Source organism: Epinephelus moara, chromosome 20, assembly GCF_006386435.1.
Source record: "Epinephelus moara isolate mb chromosome 20, YSFRI_EMoa_1.0, whole genome shotgun sequence".
In the NCBI taxonomy this organism is placed as follows: domain Eukaryota; kingdom Metazoa; phylum Chordata; class Actinopteri; order Perciformes; family Serranidae; genus Epinephelus; species Epinephelus moara.
Window position 1 is genome coordinate 21,384,293 of NC_065525.1, and position 21,312 is coordinate 21,405,604.

The 21,312-nt window shown below is 43.6% G+C and overlaps 1 protein-coding gene across 6 annotated transcripts in view; it reads left to right on the forward strand.

The window, feature by feature from the left end:
* Positions 1-19,824, forward strand: part of LOC126407649 (genetic suppressor element 1-like) — a 53,548-nt gene extending 33,724 nt beyond the window's left edge. For 5 of the 6 annotated variants that reach the window (XM_050072738.1, XM_050072740.1, XM_050072743.1 and 2 more), the window contains exons 2-16: positions 12-191; positions 2,774-2,973; positions 6,112-6,278; positions 6,402-6,605; positions 8,613-8,771; positions 9,641-9,918; positions 11,857-12,166; positions 12,259-12,866; positions 12,992-13,104; positions 13,197-13,476; positions 15,263-15,376; positions 15,468-15,848; positions 16,055-16,354; positions 16,719-16,822; positions 17,934-19,824. In XM_050072738.1, coding sequence (XP_049928695.1) covers positions 12-191; positions 2,774-2,973; positions 6,112-6,278; positions 6,402-6,605; positions 8,613-8,771; positions 9,641-9,918; positions 11,857-12,166; positions 12,259-12,866; positions 12,992-13,104; positions 13,197-13,476; positions 15,263-15,376; positions 15,468-15,848; positions 16,055-16,354; positions 16,719-16,822; positions 17,934-18,071 — 3,536 coding nt within the window. In that variant the 3' untranslated portion in view covers positions 18,072-19,824. The remainder of the gene's footprint in view (positions 1-11; positions 192-2,773; positions 2,974-6,111; positions 6,279-6,401; positions 6,606-8,612; positions 8,772-9,640; positions 9,919-11,856; positions 12,167-12,258; positions 12,867-12,991; positions 13,105-13,196; positions 13,477-15,262; positions 15,377-15,467; positions 15,849-16,054; positions 16,355-16,718; positions 16,823-17,933) is intronic. The other variant, XM_050072739.1, reaches the window with a different exon arrangement.
* The last annotated feature ends 1,488 nt before the right edge of the window (positions 19,825-21,312 follow it).

Genomic DNA, 21,312 nt, shown 5'->3' on the forward strand with positions numbered 1-21,312 from the left:
CTCCTCCTCAGGTATGAACCATGAGTCCAATAAATCACCATCATTAGGAATGATCTCCACGGCAACTCGCACCACGGCTACTGTCAGTCCCCTCAGCCCACTAACCAATGGGAACGCAGTTGCCCAATCTGCAAACTCCGGATTCGCTGCTGCCCTGCGTAAACTGGCCAAACAGGCCGAGGATCCCAGAGGTGAGTGGTGATCTTACTTCTTTAAAACCCAGAGCTGCACACAAACACACACACACTCACACACACGTACAATAAACTCCTCTTTGTTGTCCACACTCCAAAAAAACACCTCTGCTCCTGCTGTCTGGTTGTTTCAACATCCTTTAATGTGTCCGTATGTTTTTGTTGTTTGTCAACTCTGAACAGAGAAACTGAGCTGTAAAACTAAGTCTTAAGGGAAAGTTCAACATTTTAGGTGATATACTTACAGTATTTCCTTTTCATGTGGGGAAACCTCAGTTGGTCATTTTTACACTTTGTTTTGTGGACAGATTAAAGGGACAATTCATCCCAAAGTCAAAAATACATATTTTTCCTCTTACCTGTAGCGCTCTTCATCAGTTTAGATTGTTTTGGTGTGAGTTGCAGAGAGTTGGAGATATCGGCCACAGAGATGTCTGCCTTCTCTCCAGTTTAATTAAACTAAATGGCACTCGGCTTCTGGTGCTCAAAGTGCCAAAAACACTGTTGTAAAACTCAACAGCAACATCTCTTTCCAGAGATCATGACCCGGTTACTCAGGGTAATCCACAGACCTTGTTGTGAGCAGTTTCATGTAGGAACTATTTTCTTTCTACCAAACTACACCCACAAACTGTATCACTGGGCAGAAGGAAGTGTGCATCTACTCATGCACAAGATTCTTGTGCTTGTGACAGCATGAGATGTAAACATTAATGGCATCCATCTGGGCTTAGCTGTAACGTTATCTAGCTCAGTAGTATTAGGTGAGCTAGCAGTAGATGCACTCTTCCTTCTGTGCTGTGATTCAATTGGTGGGTGAAGTTCAGGAAAGCAGAGAGAGAAGCCATCTCTAAAGCTGATATCTCCAACACTTGGCAACTCACCCCAAAACAATCTAGAACAGTTTGTCGGTGAAGATTCTCAGTCATCCAGGTGATGGTAATAGTAAGTGCTATATCGTAGGCAACTGGACTTGCTTGCGTTTCTTGAAGACGTTTCGCCTCTCATCCAAGAAGCTTCTTCAGAATCTAGAACAGTGTTTCCCAACTGGTCCAGCCATGGGGTCCAGATTTCTCACTGGTCATTAGTTTGAGGTCCCACAGTTTAATACATTCAGTGTCATACTTGCGTTTGGACATGTCATCAAGCTAGTTTGCTGTCTCTATTAAATAGCTGTCCGTTAGTCAGTTACTCTACAGCAGGAAACATCACTTCAAAATAAAAGCTCTGTGCCGGAAATTCACTGTACCAAAATAAATTTGACACGTTTGCAAGTCACTTGTGGTCCATTCAGAATGGAACCCGTGACCCACCAGTTGGGAACCACTAATGTAGATGATAAATAGTAATGCCCCTTTAAACAAACCAGATATAACATGTTAATCAGTGAGCTGTAGCGGTGCTAGCTAACCTCTGTTTCCATTCTTTACGCTAAACTAGGCTAACCGTCTCTTGGCCACAAATTCCTATTTAGGTACAGATGTGAGAGTGGCGTCAGGCATCTCAGCTTACTCTCTGCTGGCAGGCAAATAAGTGTACTTCCCAAAATGTTGAACTATTCCTTTAAGATGTAAACGAGGTGTTAATGACAGAAAATTGCACATTGTATTGCAACACAGTGGCAATAATTGTGCAAGCAGATCATTTCACAGACCAAGGTTGTGTTTTGTGGATTAATGTAAAACGTTTTACTGCCTGGGAGCTCGCTGGTTGTGCGTGTGTGTGTGTATAAGTGTGTGTGTATGTGTGTCCTCACTCAGCTCATTGGTGTCCTAATGAAGGTGTTGAATAAGAGCTGACCTATCCTGACCTCTCCCTCTCTGTCTCTTCCTTCATCCGTTTCCATTCATCTCCTAATAATGAGAATCTAATTACAGCCAATTATAACAAGCTCTCTCTCTCTCTCTCCCGCTCTCTCTTCATCATCATCTAGTTTTCTTCCTCTCGCTCTGTCCCTGTAGCTCTTTCTCTACCTTCTAGCTCTACATGAGCTCATTCATTCCCACCTTCTCTACATCTCATTACTTCTTCCCTCTTTCTATCTCTGAGTGTGTTTCTGTGTGTCAGCTGGTTGCTGAGTGTTACAGTAATAGAGTAATGGTAGCGTGAATGTTACAGACAACACACACACACACACATATTCTCTCTTTATCACATTTAACACCTCCCCCTTCGCCGTGTCACACCCCAGCCTCTTTTTAACACCTTCATTTATGACATCCTTCTTTCGTTCTCTCTATATCTGATTTTTGTGGGTTTTTTCATCAGCGTGCGCGCGCGCACACACACACACACACACTTTAATTTTGTACAATTTTCCACATCTCTTCTACCTTGTGTACCTTTTTACACTTTCCTTTATTTCTGTCACATTTATCTGGAATGCTTTTCATCAGAATGATTGAATCACTGTTTACCTTGTCACAGGCCAGCACACTGACAAAAAAAAGTTTCTCTTTCGTGCGCCATCTGCATTATGTCGCAGGGGGATTGTTTGATCCTGAAAATCTTTTTAATCTGCCGTCTGATAGCTGCAGTTTGTTCCTGCTGTCATTAACCCCTGTCTCTCCCCGCCTCAGGTTCTGCCCTCAGCGGTGAGTCGTCTCCAGTCTCTTCCCCGGCCACCAGCCACAGCTCGCCAGTCAGCACCCCGAAGCGGGGCTCATTAGGGCCCCTCCTGGGCCAGACCCGGGGCCACGGTGTCCCCAGCACCCCTCCAGTTGTCACCATTGCCCCCACCAAGACCAGCAACGGCCTGTGGAGGGCCGACGGACGACAGGTAAGACACGTCATTTATCAAATGGTCGTACACGCTGGTGTTCCAGACAAATTTGAGACAAGACATCTGCTGCTCTCGCTCTGTGTATCTGTACTTTTTGTTCCCCTGTCTTGCTGGTTTCTCCTTTTCTCATTTCTCTCTCTCCCTCTCGTGCTCTCTCTCAGCACAGATGAGTCGTCTGTCTCTTTCTGTCTCCTTTATCCGTCCTCCTGCTGCTCCCTCCATTAAAGAAATAGTCCCAGTGCTTGTCAACATCAAACTGTCAAAACCAGCCATCTCTCTTTTCTTTCTTTTCCTTCCAACCGACCACTCTCTTTTTCCATGTCTTGTCTCATTCTTTCATTTTCATGCTTTCACCCCTCCGCCTCATTCCCTCTTCCTCTCACTAATCAGTCCATGTCTTTTTCTGCAACACATGAGGGGTTTGTAAAGAAACACTGGAGGCTGCCGAGACTGGCACCTATTGTGTTCAGCTTCCTGCAGTGTTTGTGTGCGTGTGTGCGCGTATATGTGTGTGTGTACTTGACCCTTCGCCACAAAAGGCTTAGGATGTGAAGAGGGACCAGTGTATGTGTGTGTCTGCGTGCGTCTATGGCTGTGTTTGCTTGTGGGTGTGCGAGCGAATTTAAGGTGGGGCGAGGAACCAGGCCCCTCACACAATGCAGGGGTTAGCCCCCACAGTAGCCACTTCCCCCTGGATCAGAGCTGCCTTTCTCCCCCTTCACAAAGACCACTCTGTGGCTCTGCCTGCCTGGGGCTCCCATTCAGACATTCAGAGAGAAAGAAGGAGGGAGGGAGGCAGGAAAACAGAGAATAGGATGTTAAGAAAGGAGGGGAGGGAGAGGAAGAATGAGCAGGAGAGCGACAGAGAGAGGGCTCTAAAGCTTTGTGTGGATTCAGTGTTTGTCCTTACTGTATGCAACTTGTCCTAGAACGGGACGATTTAAGCTAAAGAAACAGACTGTTTGTGTGTGTTTATTGCTGCATCTGTGAAGGCCGCTGGCTGTCTGCGGGGTCAGAGGTCAAGGAATGCGATGGCTGGTCTCCAGACCCTCTGTGTGTCGTCTTCCCTTCTCATTTTGAACCAGTGAAGATTGCTGAATTAGACTGAGAGAGACGGTCTATCACTGGTTTGAATCTGCTTTCCATGAATGACACATTCAAAACTATTCAAACATATTCAAAGCGCAGATTTTTCACTGCAGGTCAAGTGTTATACAAAACTCAGGTAGCAGATCGGGTGTTGCTGGGAGAAATCATTTGTTTTTGGTTTGTCTGTGGTCGGTCCGACCTGTATTGATGTCTGTTGCTGTAGCAACAAGATTTGACACATTATATGGGAAACGTATGTTTTCTTCTTATCAATATATGGTTGTCCAAGGTTTTCTGGCAGCGATTCCTTTTGTATCCTGGAGAACTCAGTGTCGTCAAAGATGTTTCCCACAAAGTTATATTGTCAGCCACACCAGCAGTGTGACTCTGAATGACAGTCATTAAAGTCAGTATGTCGGTCAGTGGGTTGGTCAGTCAACCACTTTGATCAGGACTGAAATGTGTCAACAACTATTGGATAAATTGTCATTAAATATGCACAGGTGTCCAAAGTAAAACTGCAATAAATTATAGATTAACTGATTGACTGTATTAAATTAATCACCAACTAATCTGATGATCATTTAATTGATTTGAATAATTTTCAATAAACACAAAGGTAAAAATTCTCTGTTTCCAGCTTCTTCATATTTTGTGGTTTCTGTACTTCTCTATGCAAAGGCATGGGTTTTGTTTCAACATGAGGGTGCATATGACACGTGGGGTTTGGGGTGTCCTCCATCAGAAAATTTTGAGCATCTAACTCCTAATTTCCTGCACTCTGGTGAATTATTTGCACCAATTTGTGCCTTTTCTGCATCGATTTATGGTGGAAATGTCTTAAATTTTGTCAAAATAAAAGTCCTGTGCTGCAAAACAAGATATGTAAGGGCATGATCTTGGACTTCCACAGTGACTAATGAATCCACAGTATTCATTAGCTGCAGCTCTGGCCCAGACTATGATTCCTGCGACCTGGCCCTCGATAAGCAGATGAAAATGGGTGGATGGACCATCATCAGGTCAAACTTTTAATTCCACCCAAACTTTGTTTTTTGACCAAATACCTGCAATATAATGCCATTACCATCAGCTTCAGCTGGACTTTGTGTAAAAGTGCTAATAGTAATCAGTCAGTATTTTTATTTTACCACACATCTCTTGTGCAACACAGAATGAGAGAATGTTTGTCTGGGATCAAACTGCAACATAAATAAATAACACTATATACAAGATTCAAGAACACAAACATCTAGATGGCACAGCACAATCCTTGAGCCTGCATACCTGAGATGTATACAGTGCAAGTTACAATACTTAAAAACAAAGCAGTAGTATTAAATTGTAAAAAAATGTTACCACGCTAAGATGATGAACACGAAAAATCTCCTGCACAGTAACATTTTCACCTGCATGTTAGTATTCTGAGGTCAGCATGTCACACTCTGCGAGTACAGCCTCTCAGAGCTGCTAGCATGGCTGTAAACTCTTTCTATCTTTTGGCGTTTTGCCTCTTTAGTTGAAATTTTCAGAGAGAGAGTAGAAAAATGACACATGACATATTAAGCACCCTGGGACAGAGCCAAGCCCAGAGCACAGCCACATGGTATGCATCCCTGCCAACTGTGTCACTATTTGTTTTTAATTTATATGCAAGTTTGGGAAACATCTTTTTGTAATTTGGCTTTTTTTCCATGACTGCTTTTGTCATGGTGGTGATTTGAAGGTTGGAATTGTTCTCTGAGCAATCAAGGACTTTGTGGCAACCAAATCCTCTGAGTGGGAAGCTCTTAGAGAGAGTGAGAGCAATGAAGGAGAGAGCAGTTGGCCAGATATTAGGATCATCTTTCCACTTTGATCTTGACCTGTTATGACATATCAGACCCACTTTTTCCACTCCTCTGAGTGGGGGGGGGGGGTTACCCTGTCTCATTTTCCTCTCCTCTTTTCCTGAACTTTTTCTGCTCAGTTTCAACGTCGCACACACTATAACCCCATGAATATACAAAGTAATGTCTGCTCTCACACTGTCTGTCTCTATGTCAGGTTGAGCAGAGTGTTCAGGGACACAGCAGAGAGCGGGTGGGTGCTGAGAACACCCAGCCCCAACAGGATAAGAGGACTCCACCCACGCCTTCACCTCACCCCCTGGCTCACGCGTTTGGCCTCACCCCCAACTCTGTCATGCAGGACCCCAGAATACAGAGCCTTAGGTAAGAGCAATGCACTCATAGTTCGACCGTATGTATTCATGACCTTTAAAAAAATCTTCATACATCTATTTGGAAGCACATAAACAGTTTAAGATTAATGGTGTGTGTGCACTCTTTCTGCAGTTTGCCTGGGCAGATGCATCCCGTGGTTCCCTCCGGTGCCGTCCCAGAGGAGTACCTAAGAGCACTGCGGCCCTTCGCCACCTCAGATGACCTCCGATTGACGTCTCTACCCCTGAGTCTGGACCCTGCTGCTGCTGCCCACGCTGCAGCTGCTGCTGCTTACTATCATCCTGCCTACCTGCACCACCCACTGTCCTTACCAAGGTAATAACACCACCCTAAACTCCCAATCCTCAACCTCTCAGACTCATGTTATCTTGTCACCCACAAAGTTTTGTTTGGATTCTAATAAAGACATTTGGGTGCAGCTGTAAGAATCACGTCTTTGGTTTGAATATTTCTCTCATTAGGAGTATATTGTAGCGTAGATAAAAATAGTTAAAGCAAATTACTTATAATACAATCAACTGAAGTTCTTGAGGGGAGATTTAAGGGGAATTTTGGAAACACTGCTAAAAGCTAAACTATGCTGCTCTATGGATTTACCAAAATAACACTGCCAGTGATAAGCACACCATCTTTTCACATGACTAAAACACCACCATACCTTTACCTTGTAGGCAGACTCCACCGCCGTCCCTGTGTTCCCTTCCCATTTCACTTTTTAATAGAGTGCATTGATTTTTCAAGAGATTGTTTAGTCAGCGTACATATTAAATCCATTACCATATACAGTAAGCAGCAAGGTCAGGAAACAACAAGAATACAACTGAAGGTGCTTGTTTAAAATGGGTCTGCAGTTAATTAAACTTCTCATTAATTAATTCATTCAAATCTTGAAAGTCATTGAGTTTTCTGTAATTTGCAATGGTTTCAAGTTAAAGGTCCAGTGTGTAATATTTAGGGAAATTTAATGACATCTAGTGGTGAACACTGCAGATTGCAATCGGCTGAAACTTCTCCCAGTTATAATTTCTTCAGTGTTCATTGTTGAGGTTTTCAACGGGAGCGGAATTATCCAGAGATCGCTATTTATCTCTAAAACAAACGGACCAGGTGGATAAAACCAATAAAAACACTGAATAGAGCAGTTTCATGTTACAAATCAGTGTTTCTCCTACGCTGTTCGGCATGTCTCAGATGTCCCACTTGCCCAGCTCATGCTTATATGTGCTCACCTTTTTCCTCTGATAACTTAATGTGTAATCACTTCATTTCTGATACATATGTTAAGAAGGTTTTTAACATAAGCCAAATTATCCGCAGAGGTCTCTTCCTCTCTAAAACAAATGGACCTAGCAATTAAACTGGTAAAAAAAAAACAGTAAATAAAGAAGTGTCACGTAAAAAAAAAAAATTCTGATGCTCGAGTTATGGAGTCATGGAGGGGCTGCTAATGACAATGGCTGATGCGAAAACTCAAAAAAGCAGCCCTTTCTAGAGCCCGTGTTTGGTTTGTCTGTTCCGGGCTACTGTAGAAACATGGTGATGAAAAATGGTGATCTCCATAGACGAGGACCTGCTACCTATGTAGATATAAACAGCTCATTATAAGGTAACAAAAACATGGCAATTCTTATTTTCAGGTGATTATACACTAAAGAAAACATACTTATTATATTATATTTTATATCCACCAATATATAGGACCTTTAAACAAATCAAAAGAGAACAAAACTCAGTACAAATTGCATACTAAGGTAAGGTGCTTTGAGAACATCATCTTGCCTTGAGGTTATGAAAATGTTGATCTTGACACTGCATTGTAAATAATTCCATGTGTTTGGTGCACAAAAACTAACGCCAGTGTCCAAGTTCGGAGTAAACCTGTGGGACTTGAAAGCATAAGACAGTACAATCAAAATGCTTTCTTTTTTTATGCTCGTATTGAAGTTCACTCTGTACTCACTGTATGGGCTGCTCAAAATTAAAGAGAGTTTAAAACAGTTCAAAGTTTTATCAAAAGCATCCATGAAAAGTTATGTCCAAGTTATGTTGTCATCTCTACTTTATGTTAGACTGCAGTGCTGGATAATGAAAAAAGATCCATGCTGCCAAGAACCAGGAGTGCTCCTGTAAACACTCAATTTCATTGTCTAACCTGCATTTGTGTACTTTTATGTACCCTATAATACCTGCCACAATACCTTCATACACACATCATCCTCTCATCTTCATTGCTGCAATGTTACCTTTACATATAAGATATTTTCCACTTTTTTCACACTTGGCCTGTGACTGGTTTACCCCCGGTCCATCTGTCTGTCGCAGGATGGAGGAGTCCCTGTGTCTTTCTGCGCTGCGGTCGCAGTTCTACTCTGTGCCTGCAGGGGGCGCCTTCCCACCTCTTCACCCCTCTGCCCTCCACTTGCACCTGCCTGGAGGCCGCTACCCCGGAGAACTGAACCACACAGCAGCGCTGGCTGAAAGGTAACACACACACACACACACACACACACACACACACACACACGCACACAAATGCATGCGCACGCACACACTCCCTGTCCCTCTCTCTCTTCCTCTCTTCCTCTCTCTCTCCCCCTCCTCTGTCTGCAGGGCTGTGTAATCTCTCTCTGCAGGGTAGGCACAGGTTGCTGAGTGTGTGATATTTTTAGCACACACCCCACAGTGCTCCTCCTATACACTCATCACACACACTGCCCTTCACACACACACTACACACCCATACACATGCATATGCAGAGCAAGTGCACACATTAAATCTCACACATAAGGAGGTCTCTCTTTCTTTCTCTCCATTTTCTTTCAGCACTTTGAGCTGCTTTCTCAGTTTCACAATACACATTGTTTCCCTGTGGCATAATGCACGGGGGAAATGTTTGTGTTTGAAATGGATGGTATTTATCGTCTGGTTCTGTAATGGCTCCTGCGTATCCTGTAGGTTTGTTTGTGTGCTAATGATTGCTGCTGAATGTGTTCTGTTGTGTGTGTGTGTGTGTGTGTGTGTGTGTCTGTGTGTGTGTGCGCGCGTGTCTATGTGTGTGCGAGTGTGTCCTTTTCCTGTGGATACCTATTAAGTGTTCATCTGCTCTTGCTCAGTCATGCTGTGTATGGATTATTTTCCTCATGGTAAGTGGAGAGAGTGTGTGTGTGTGTGCATATTTGCGTGTGTTTCTGCAAGTGTGTGTATGTTTGAAATGTTTGTGCGAGGTTCACCAGTGTGTGGTTAATATCTGCCTCATGTTGGGTGTTGCATCTCTCACCTTCTCCCCCTGTGTATGTGTGTGTGTGTGTGTGTGTGTGTATGTGTGCATACTTGTCAACCTCCCCCACAGGCTACAGATGGAGAATGAGCTCCGCCAGCGAGAGAGAGAGCAAGAGCGCGAACGAGAGAAAGAAAGGGAGCGCGAGGCAGGGCTGGAGCGCGAGAGGGAGAGAGAGAGGGAGGAGGAGCGGGAGAGAGAGCTGGACAGACAGAAGGAGAGGCAGAGGGAGAGACAGCAGCAGATGGTCAGAGCGGCCGAGAGCCACTACCTGGCTGAGCTGCAGGCTCGGAGGGCACCACCGGAGGACAGGGCCAGGCCAGGGGAGAGGCTGACCCCGAACAGACTGGGTACCTACACACAAACACACACAAACCACACGCGTGCACTCATGCATGTGTGTCGCACATGCACAACCAGAGACCTAGAGCTGAAGAAACTTGTAATAATATTCTGTGTTAAAATCCAACATGAAGGAGGAAACAAAGTTAAACTTCTGGTCTAAGTTACCCAAATAAGGTTTGCTGAGTACAGATGACTGAGTTAAAGGTCCAGTGTGTAGGATTTATAGGGATATATTAGCAGAAATGGCATACATTAGGATAAGTATGTTTTTCCTAAGTGTTTCGTCACCTGAAAATACGAATTGATCTCTGTAGCAGGTCCTCGTCTACAGAGATCGCCACAATGCCCCGCTGTGTTTCTACAGTAGCCCAGAACAGACAAACCAAACGCTGGCTCCAGATAGGAACATTCATGTTTTCATGTTCGCCACTGTAGTTAGTAGCCCCTCCATCATGGGCCAAACATCATCGGAAAAACACAGATTTTTTAAATGAAACTACTATATTCAGTGTTTTTACTGGTTTAAATCACCGGGTCAGTTTGTTCTGTAGAGGAAGTGACCTCTGCGGATAATTCGGCTCCTGGTAAAAACTTTTTGATTGTCTGGATCTTAAATTATCAAGTGCTAGGCCCGTCTGAGAAACACTGATTTGTAAAATGAAACTGCTTTATTCAGTGTTCATACCAGTTGTAATCACCTGATCCATTTGTTTTGGAGAGGGAGAGACCTATGCGGATAATTCGGCTCCTGGTAAAACCTCCTAAACAATGAACACTGAAGGAATTCTAACCTGGAGTTTGCGCCTGGTGCAGGAGAAATTTCACCTGGTCGCAAACCTCCCCGCTAGATGCCATTAAATCCTGCACACTGCTCCTTTAATATTTTACCCACTGGAAATCAAAGAGGAGGGGAGAAACTCTTCAGTAGTTAACTTTTTTTAACAGATATAAATCATAACCTTTTTTGTCCTGCTGCTGTGAGGCCTCAGGATGCTGATGTTGGTTAGAATCTGGTATGAATATTTATGTCCCCCAAAGGGCGATTACTTATGATTATGGTGATGCTCTGACTTCTCCTCTAGCACAGCCATCGAGGCAGAATTTCCATTTGTACACAAGAAAAATTACAATCTTCTGGGCAAATCTGCTCTCCGGAGCTGGTGTCACCCTCAGGCCGAAATGTCATCTCTGCACACAAGATAGTATCTCATAATCTAAACCAAGGCAGACTGTTGTGAGATTTGCTGAATGTGTGCTAAATGTTGAACACTTGTGCTTGAAATGACCCCGTGACCTTTATCATAGTGGGTCAGTGTGTGAAGTATACTACGTATCAATCTTGAGTAATGAATAATGTGCCTTTTGTGTTCCTTTGGGTGCCTTCCTTGTCCCAGATTGACTTTCACACTATAGTTAACAGATAAAGACAGTTGTTCATAGCACAGTAGTCAGTCATGCAGAAACAGTAAATGCACTTGATATGGCTTAGGGCCATATTTAAACTTGTCACATGATGTTGCACTCTGTAAGATGAACTGTGTCAGATGAATGATAATATGTACTCAATCATAGTGCCACCTTTAAGAGAATATTCAGGGGCACCCGTAGCTCACCTGGGAGAGCAGGCACCCCATGTGCAAAGACTGTTGGTTTGAATCCACCTGAAATATGGCACAGTCCAATCTGTTGGATTTCCTTATGTATCACAAATAAACTTACCAAGTGTATGCATTGAAATTTAAAGAAATCACAACGCTGCATGCACATTTCTTCTTGAACTCATACTTAAAATATTATTGGTGATCCATCATTTTGTCACCCTCATCAGAACTGCAGTACAAGACGCTGAGTGATGTCTGAATAAATCTCATCCAAATGTCTACACACATGAATTGTGCTACCTGTCTAGGAACTAACTCATGCGTCCAAAACTGTTTTTCCAGATAAAACCAAGGACTCAGAGCACCCGGTTTTCCCAGCACCCAAACCTCTGTCCCTGCAGCCTGGCCTTCACTCCCCCAGGGGCTCTATCCCACATCCTGTGCCCAGCTTGGTGCCTTCTCACTTGGGGAAGCATCACGCTGCTTCTGGGGGACTCCATGGAGCTCTGGCAGCTGCCATGATGACTCAGAGGGCAAGTGAGGCGGTGTGGTTAACACGGCAACGGGGGCAAGGCCAGGAGAGGGAGGGTGCACTGGAGATGGGTCTCAGGTCACCTGGGAAAGGGGTGGAGCTGAGGAGAGACAGTCACAGGTGCACATGCCTAAAGATTTAGAAAACGATTTAGTGTGGGGAGACTTTGAATCTAAATGGAATTTTAATTTGCTTTTGCTTCTTCTCAACAGAACCAATTCAGTCCATCACAACCCGGGCAGCAAAGATGCACCCCCTTGCCTCGGCGCTCCACCTCCCCTTATCTCCCCTAAAGGTCCCCATCATCCTCCTGCTCCTCCAACCACACTCTGGAACCCAGCCTCCCTTGTCGACACCCCTGCAGACTCCCGTAGAAAACTCAACCCTCCTACGCCGCCAAGTCGGCCACCACCAGGACTGACCAGAGCCGAGAGACCTCCCCTGAGCTGGGGGGAGAAGCTGGAAGAAGGAGGCAGGAGGAGGGCGGAGGGCACAGAGAGGTATACCTCACTGAGGGCAGCTAGTTTACAAGAAGCAGGTTCCTGGAACAAAGCAGAGCAGGACAGAGCCATTCAGAGCCTCTATCACCGGCATCACATCAATAACCTCCACCAGAAATCCTGTGCGCCTCCGTCTATTCCTGGTGCCTGCGCTGACCTGCTGGGACGGTGTCAGGCAGCTTCTCCGTCTCCAGTGAGGGAGCGACAGAGTCAGCCGCCTGACAGCATGCTGGTGTATGACGAGGTTCTCCAGCAGCACCGCCGGCTGCTCAGCAAACTGGACCTGGAGGAGAAGAGGAGGAGGGAGGCCAGAGAAGGAGGTGAGCAGGATGAGGTGGCAGGAGGGGGGATACATGAGCAGGAGGGGATGTGGTAGGCAGAAGAGATGACTACATACTGCTGCAATGTGTTTATGATTAAAGATCTGTTTCTCTCCTCCAACCAGGTTATTACTATGACCTGGACGAGTCATATGATGAGAGTGACGAGGAGGAGGTGAAAGCCCATCTGAGGAGAGTGACAGAACAGCCCCCACTCAAACTGGACACATCCTCCGAGGTGCATAAACATGACAGACTTCATATATACACGCAAGCTTTGAAAATGTTTGTACGAGTGATATTAACCTGCCCAAATGTCTCTCTCCAAAGAAGGTGGATTTTCTGCGTGTGTGTGGTCTGACCACGCTGGCCCACCGCGATGAGCTTCTGGCGCGAAAGAGGAGGAAGAGGAGGAGGATGATGAGAGAGCGCAGCCTCTCTCCGCCGGCCGTGCGGGGCAAGAGGAAGGCCTCATCACCTTCAACACCTACAGCTCCCTTAACTACCCCGTACTCTGCCGAGCAGATGGACAGCACCCCCGAACTGGACGAGAAAAAAGACTTCCTCCTTATGTTCAACCTGTCCCATGTCAGCCCACAGCAGAGGAGAGGTAACAGCCTGTTCAGTATCCACACACATCCTACGTGCTACTCCGCTCTCCTCACAGTTGTTCTGGTGATTCCCCGTGGAAAAAAACAACCCTCGGTTTCTCTCAGTTTTGCTTTTTACCGCGGCTGTAGGAGGGGTGAGAAGAAAATAAAGTTAGGAGGCATCTCGAGAGGAGGTTTACTTTCTCTAGCAAGAGTAGATTTGAATTCACAGCCTGTTTATATATAGTATCTGTCAAAAATGTATGAATTTCTTTAAAAGCCTATTAAAAGCCTATTACTGTATTGTTAATGTAAAAATGTAGTCTACTTTCCATTACTTATTTTTTAAAGGTTCTGTATGTGACATTCAGAGCATCAATACAGCAGCAAACCACTATTTGCTATGTAAAGACAAAATGAAGTAACAGTGTCCTGAGCAGAGAGTGAAGGTCCGTTCCCTTTGTGCGTGTTGTAATCTGAGCTTCTCTCTGATGTTGTGGTAGGTGGTATGGCCACACATGTGAGTCCTTGTGAGTGTTTCCTGCTGGCTTGCTTATTACCACTGCTCTGCACTTTGCTCATAGGGGATGTTGTCGTACAAGCGTAGCGCCTACCCTCCGGTTTCTCCCCCGGGTTAACAGTAAGGATTGCACTAGAGGGCCGCTACAAAGTCCCTTCTGTAAACTTCCATTGCATTTTTACACAGAATCAAACAACGGTAGCATCATTCTGCACCAGTGTGTGATTGTACACTGCATCACGTTTTTGTGAATTCAAAAGAGGCATGACGAGCATGACATACGTCTGTAGCACTTTCTAAACAGTAACAATAGCATTAATGTGTCAATAACAATCATTTACCACCCCTGTTATATGGATCTCAACTCCTCTGCTCAGAGGGTAAGGAGCTCCCAAATCTCATTGTTTTCCCAAGTGACAGACGCTGTTTTTCTTCTTTGAGTTAGCTGCTAACTGCTAACAACTACTCACAAGCTTAACACGTTGTCAAAATGTCACACCTGTACCACCCATGATGCCATCTTGCAGGCTGTCTTGTTTATACAGAAACTGTTTCTGCGCTGTTACTACCTCCTGTGGTGGCTTAAAGGCAAGACCACTCTTTCCCCCCTTCCCTTGATCATACCTTATATACAGAACAGTGAGGCAGCATAGTGGCATGATATTCCCGCCCTTAACAGGCAGTGTAAAAGGGGCTAATGTTATAGTTTATCAATTTTGTACTTTTATTTAAAAAAACAAACAAAAAAACGTGAAAATCTGATTTTAAAAAATCATAATAGAAAAATCAAAGTGAAAACTGGATTTTATAATATGGTTTGCAGGGCGAACTCTCTGATGTTTAAATGTTTATTGTTCATTACTTGCTCAGAGGGAGGCTGGTGCATAATCAGCAGCTCATTTGCACTCTCTCTCAATGTTTCTCTTAATTTCCTGTGACCGGAAGCGTTTTTCTAATCTGTCGACAGCGCAGGAGGACCTAGTTTACTATAAACTATGGTTACCAGCTTTTGGATACAGACGTAATATCTGGATGAAAATCTTATAAACCGATTGGCTCCTCTGGAAAAAAACAGACAAACTATTTTTAGGCAAAAGCTGGTAAAAAACAGGACCTGAAAAGGATTAACCTTTCTTAAATGTGTGTGGCCATACTCTGTGATGGTCATGACCTCAAGTTACCCATTCGTTGACCCTTTTCCGTCAGTTCCTTGTGCCAATCAATATTTTAAGCCCTATTTTCAAATATGAATGACAGGTGTTCTCATTCTGTCTTTTTCTCTGTAGATAAGGAGAGGACAGAGGAGCTGCTGAAGGCCATTCAGAGGAAGACTGTGACATTAGACACACTCAGATATAATCCTTTACCTCCCTGTAACAGTCCTCCTGCTCCCTCAACTGGTGAGACACTTACGCAAATACACACATACATTTATATGCATGTTAAAGTGATAAAAACTTCTGCTAAGGAGCTGTACAAATTTGTTTTCAGGTGACTCTTCATCAGCCCCTCTACCGAGTCAATCAAATGGACATCTGTACCCAGACTCTCCCAGCCCCTCCCCTCCCTACTCACACAAACCCAAACATCTTCCCCATAATGAAACATTCAAACCCTCAAAGGACACCCACATGGCCCGCATCCCTCCATCCTTTGCTCCCCATCATGAAAAGGCTGAATATATGGAGGCTCAGCCAAACAGGAAGCTCCAGGGCCTCCAGAACGGCGTGGTCGCTTCTCCTCAGAAAAAGGAGCCCAATCCTGTGCAGAATGGGCGGAATCGGCCCTGGGAGAGGTTTACACCCGAGGCCTTTGCTCAGCACTTCCACCAGGCCGTGCTGCAGTCCACACACAACACACTGCAGAACAAAGGTGAGCCACTCACTCCCATGGGTGCACAACCATTAGGCTTTAATTGTGACTTTTAAAATGACAATGTTCTGCCACCTAGTGGTGTATATATATAATATCCTAGCATTTAAAATGTACAGTACTAGTAACCATATTGGCTCCTGATGAGGTACTAAAAATGGCTGCAAAGACTGACAGCCCTTTTTGTCTCACTCTTTTCTTTTAAGGAGTCTCAAATTGTGTCCCTGAGGCCGGCGCGAAGGCCGACCGCTCATTGCCTCACAACAACCCTCAACTGAAAATTTCAACTCTTAATCATGCCCCTCAGCATGTACACATCAACGGCCATCACTTCCATTCCCCTGTAGCCAGCAGGGACGCTCCAGGGCCACGGGAAAACCTGTCCGATGAGGACGAGGAAGAGTCTGGTCAGGAGGAGGAAGATGAGGAGGAGGAGACAGAAGAAGCTCCAAGGAAGTGGCAGGGCATTGAAGCTATTTTTGAGGCCTATCAGGAGTATGTTGATGGTGAGTCAGTGAATATTTCAGGGATTTTATAGATGTTTTTGCTCGATTATGTGCACTCAGCAAACACTGACGTGCTTCATTTATTGCTGAAGTGCTGTAACCTTAGAAAAAAAGACGCAAATCAATGATTATTTTTCAGCATTAATAGAAGTTAAGCAACAATACAAGCCTTGTATTATTGCTCTAAGAGCAGTGGTTAAAAATGTAGAAGATGTTGATACAAACAAAGAAAAATTAAGCATTCATCAGGGGGCCCCAAACTGTACTGACTACACTACACTCTCAGATTGTTTGTGTAAAGGAGATATTAGGATGGATGTAATTTCCTCTCATTTGTGGTTTCTGTGTGTTTCTCTCTGTACAGAATGGAGTATAGAGAGGCAGGTCCTTCACGGTCAGTGTAAAAGACTCGAAGCACAGAACTACAATCTGACCAGAACTGCAGAGCAGCTCTCTCTCACAATGGGGGTAAGTTCCTGAGACCATGTCTGCACATAGATTTGTGTAAACTATTTTAGAAGTAAAGTTTCTAATTAGACCCATGTAGGGTTCTTTGGCTTATCCCAATAGGAGAGCCCTAGAACCCTTTCAGAGGGGTCTACTTAAAACCCAACATAAAGGGTTATACCTAGAACTATCTGTGACTACCTCTTGCTCTCTTTTGGGGTTTTATACAGAACCTTTCTACCTTTTAAGGATGCTAACACAAATCCACCCAGGATGTTCTACTGAGAACCGTTTTATATTCCAAGGGTTTCATCTAGAGCCCACCCAAGGTGGCTCAAAAAGTAGTAATAGACTACATTACCCATAGTAGTAATAGATATCTCTTCCACTAATCATGGTTTAAGTAAGTCTGAGGCTAAAGGAACCACATTCAGTAGCCACAGGCTTCATGAGGCTCCTAAAAGGCTAGTACTGATGTGGTCCAGCACAACCAACACTGGATCCCAACCAGGTTTTTTTATGGGTTGGAGATTTAATAAAATCACTACTACTACTACAGCCTTTACGATGTCATGGGTGCAGTAGGGTTGGGCTTTGAAACTTGGTTCCCAAATTAGAACCAAATACAAAATGCCAATTACCAGTTACCCCTTTTAAAGAAAAAAAGAAAATCGGCAGACCATGTGGTATTCTATGTTGTAAAATTATGGTAAAGATATTAACTATGGCAGAACAAAAGTAAAATCAATTGATTTTGGGTACTACAGTTAAGAATACTGTGTAAAACATGGGTAAACATTTGAGGGTAAGGATCTATTACCCCTCGAACTTTCAGCAATCATTGAAGAACTCTTTCTTCCAAAAAAGGTTCTTTGGATGAAACCCTTATTCTTACAAACAACCCTTTAAGAACATTTTCTTAGAAAAGGGATCCTCAGAAGCAGATGTTCTGGGTAGAACCCCAGCCCTTCATGAACAAACCTTTTTGAGCCCTTATTTTTAAGACTCTACTTCCATCTGTTCATGTCAGTGTTCCCATGTTCAGTTTGTACGTATTGTTTGTAAGTGATGCAGCTTGGTGTAGAAAGTCTCAGCTCTGTAATGAGAGTTGTGTCTGTCCTTCATTTGTCAGGAGCTGGTGAGTCAGAGGCAGAAAGTGAGAGAGGAGAGGGAGAGACTGCAGGCCCAGCTTGAGCACTTCAGGAGGTGTTTGACGCTACCGAACATTCACTGGGGCAGGGGGCAAGTCAACGGGCACACACCGAGGTGACCTCTGACTCCAGCTCCCCGACGGATACGCCTCTGACAGCGAAGGAACAGTAACAAGAACAAGACAGACTGGAGCCAGACCACTCTCTAAAGCACTTGAAGCACTTGAAGGAGCCAATCCTTGTCTTGTTACACGCTCTGGCCAATCAGTTGTGTTACCTGTGTGGTTCCAGATTCAACTGATTACCTGCCATGTTTGCCACGGTAACTATGGTGACCATGATGTCTGGGCATTCCTGCTCTATCTCATTCTGCCCATGGATAGTAACAACACTGTGTAGGTCAAACAGCATCTTTCGCAGCTAACCGCTCCCACTAGTCCCCTAATTAGCTTTAAGGACTCTCCACCATGTAATTCATATCATGTATGTTTCTGCATAAACTATATCGATCCACACTAATGGGACACATCACTCGGCACAAACCTGTAGCCTCTGTGGACAGCAATGAGAAGAGACTAAGCATGCAGTGGTCACTCGGTTAATACTCAGAGAATGAAAATTGAGTCAAGGAATCAAAGCACACCTCAGGCCTTAAACTTGATAGGATGCACTTGAAGTGGAATTGGAGTGAATACTTGACCATCCTCTGTGTGGTGTAATGTTGTAGTGTCTACTTAGCACCGTATCTGACAGATGAAGCAGTTTGTGTGCGGGTAAAGCTCCTGCAGAGGATAGGAAACACCTAAAAAGATATTATCTATATAATGGCAAATGATATCAATGAAGTTTTTTGAGGTTTAATAAATTTTCCATTGGTAATGTCTCTTGTGATAGATGAAGAATTTTGTATGTTTTATTGTTTTAACCATTATTTGTGGGAAGCCATATGTTTTGTTTGAATTGCTGCTGGTCAGAATAAAAACTGTTTTAGAAAATGAAGGACGTTAGGACAGTTGTATTTGAAAAAAAAATGTTATGTGATGTCAAAATGTTTGGATCAAGATACACTGGGGCTGGAAGACAACATGGCAAATGTCAGTTTTTGTCTCATGAAGATTACTCAAGATGGTTTATCCCAGAGTCTGTGTCCCTCCACATGCCTATAAATGTTGATAAAACTTGAACAGAATAAAAGTTGTGATATTTTTAAAAGGCCTTTTGCAGCACTCTACACACGTTCTTAATAATTGGCATCACTTGAGTGAAACAGCAGTACTTTCAGACACATTGTCCGACATTGCATTTGTTTTCGCCCCTCTGAAGGTGATTTCATGTGGCATTATTTTAAAAAGCAAAGTTAAGTGATTTTGTCAAGGAAACGAAAAAGCCAAATTATTATTCAGCTCTATTTCAGGACTGTCAAAACTGATAAACGATATCTTTACACTTGATACTCGCAGAGTACTTGAAACAAATCTCTAATTGTTTATGGATGACATAAACATCAGAATGACACTAGCCTTCTGTGGATAACAATAAACGACACCTTCTCTTTTGATGAAATTTATTTTTGTTCCAGGCAGATAAAACAAATGTCACTAATTCGTAATTTCTGCCCCCCTTTCCCTCTGAATATTAAAATCCCAGGAGCCCGTTCCTACAAGCACAAGCTACAGTAGCAATCTCCCAAAATCGCCTGACCTTCCTGCATCACCTGTTCAGTCTCCTCCACACACTCGCTGTGAAATCCTGCATATTTGTTTCAATCAGTTGTCATGTAATCTATTATTTGGGCTGTATAATTGTGATGAATTATTTATTAACATATATTGCTGTACATTCTGATGGAAATTTACATTAAAATATTTGTAAAATGTCTTTTGTCAGTCATTGTCATTTATCTGAGGAGAGACTGGGTTTTCACTTCTGATACGTGTTTAATTTCACTCTCATTTCATGTTTCCTGAGGCACTCTGTGGCAGATATACCATGTCTGTCTTCTTTGGTTCAAAATCGCTCCAAAATCTTCAGTGGGTTTAAACTGGGTTGAGATCAAGTGTCTGTGAAGGCTACAGCATATGCGTCACATCATTTTCATACATATCAAACCATTCAGTGACCTCCTATGTCATGTGAATGGGGTCACTGTCATCCTACAAAAGACCATGCTCATCAAGATAGACATGATTCAACATTTAATAAAAGTAATCAAGTACATTTACCCAAGTACTATACTTATGGTAGAACTCTGAGGCATTTGCACCTTACCTGAGCTCTCCCCCTTTATGCTACTTCATACATGCTTACTCCAATACGTTCATTTGACAACTATAGTTACTTTGCAAATGAAGGGTCCATAAAGGATTTAGGGGGATTTATTGGCAGTCATGGAATACCAATGTCAATGTCAAGGTTGACACTTTCACTACCCAAGGGCAATTTAAGAAAGCAGTTCTCCTTAGCGTGCAATATTTATTAAGTTTTGTCCTCTTTTGATTTGTTTAAAGGTCCAGTGTGTAGGATATAGTAGGGTATTGGCAGAAATATCATACAATAAGTCTGTTTTCTTTAGTGTAAAATCACCTGAAAATAAGAATTGCCGTGTTTCCATTAGCTTAAAATGAGCCCTTCATATCTACATAGGAAGTGGGTCCTCTTCTACAACTTCCACCATGTTGCATTGCCATGTTTCTACAGTAGCCCAGGGACAAACCAAACACTGGGTCTGGATAGGGCCTCTCACATTTTTTGTTACCTGACGGCCACTGGAGGCTCTCTACATGCTTGGAAAGGGAGGGGTATTTAATTGGCTGCGGTCTGCAACATCACCGCTAGATGGCACTAAATCCTGCACACTGCTCCTTTAATGGTTCTGCACACCCACACAGGTTTTATCAGTTGACCTGGCTGATGAGACCTCTAGTTAGGGACATATTCAATCTCAAAACGGTGTGCACCATTTTGCTACAGTTTACAGTCTGGAGGACATATTTCCTTGAAACGGTGTGCAATGGGCTTGGAGGTATGTTTTCTCTCATTTGGTGGGTGCGTCAGAGGAGTTACCCAATCAATGCGTACATAAACAAATGTCTGGTAGAATTTTACTTACTGTACTTATATTTTTTTGTTTTTATGTCAATGTAATGGCAACGTAAACATATGTTTCCAATGCCAATAAAGCCCCTTTGAATTGAATTTAATGAAACCTTGCAGTATTTGAAGGCAGTGAGCCTGGGTAACACAACAGCATGTTCAATGCACCAACGTTTGAATACGTTTCGCCATGTTTTCTGGGAATGCAGCCAAGGTGTATGTTGGGTTGAGCTATGCAATTAATTACATGACTTCACCAAATGCTAC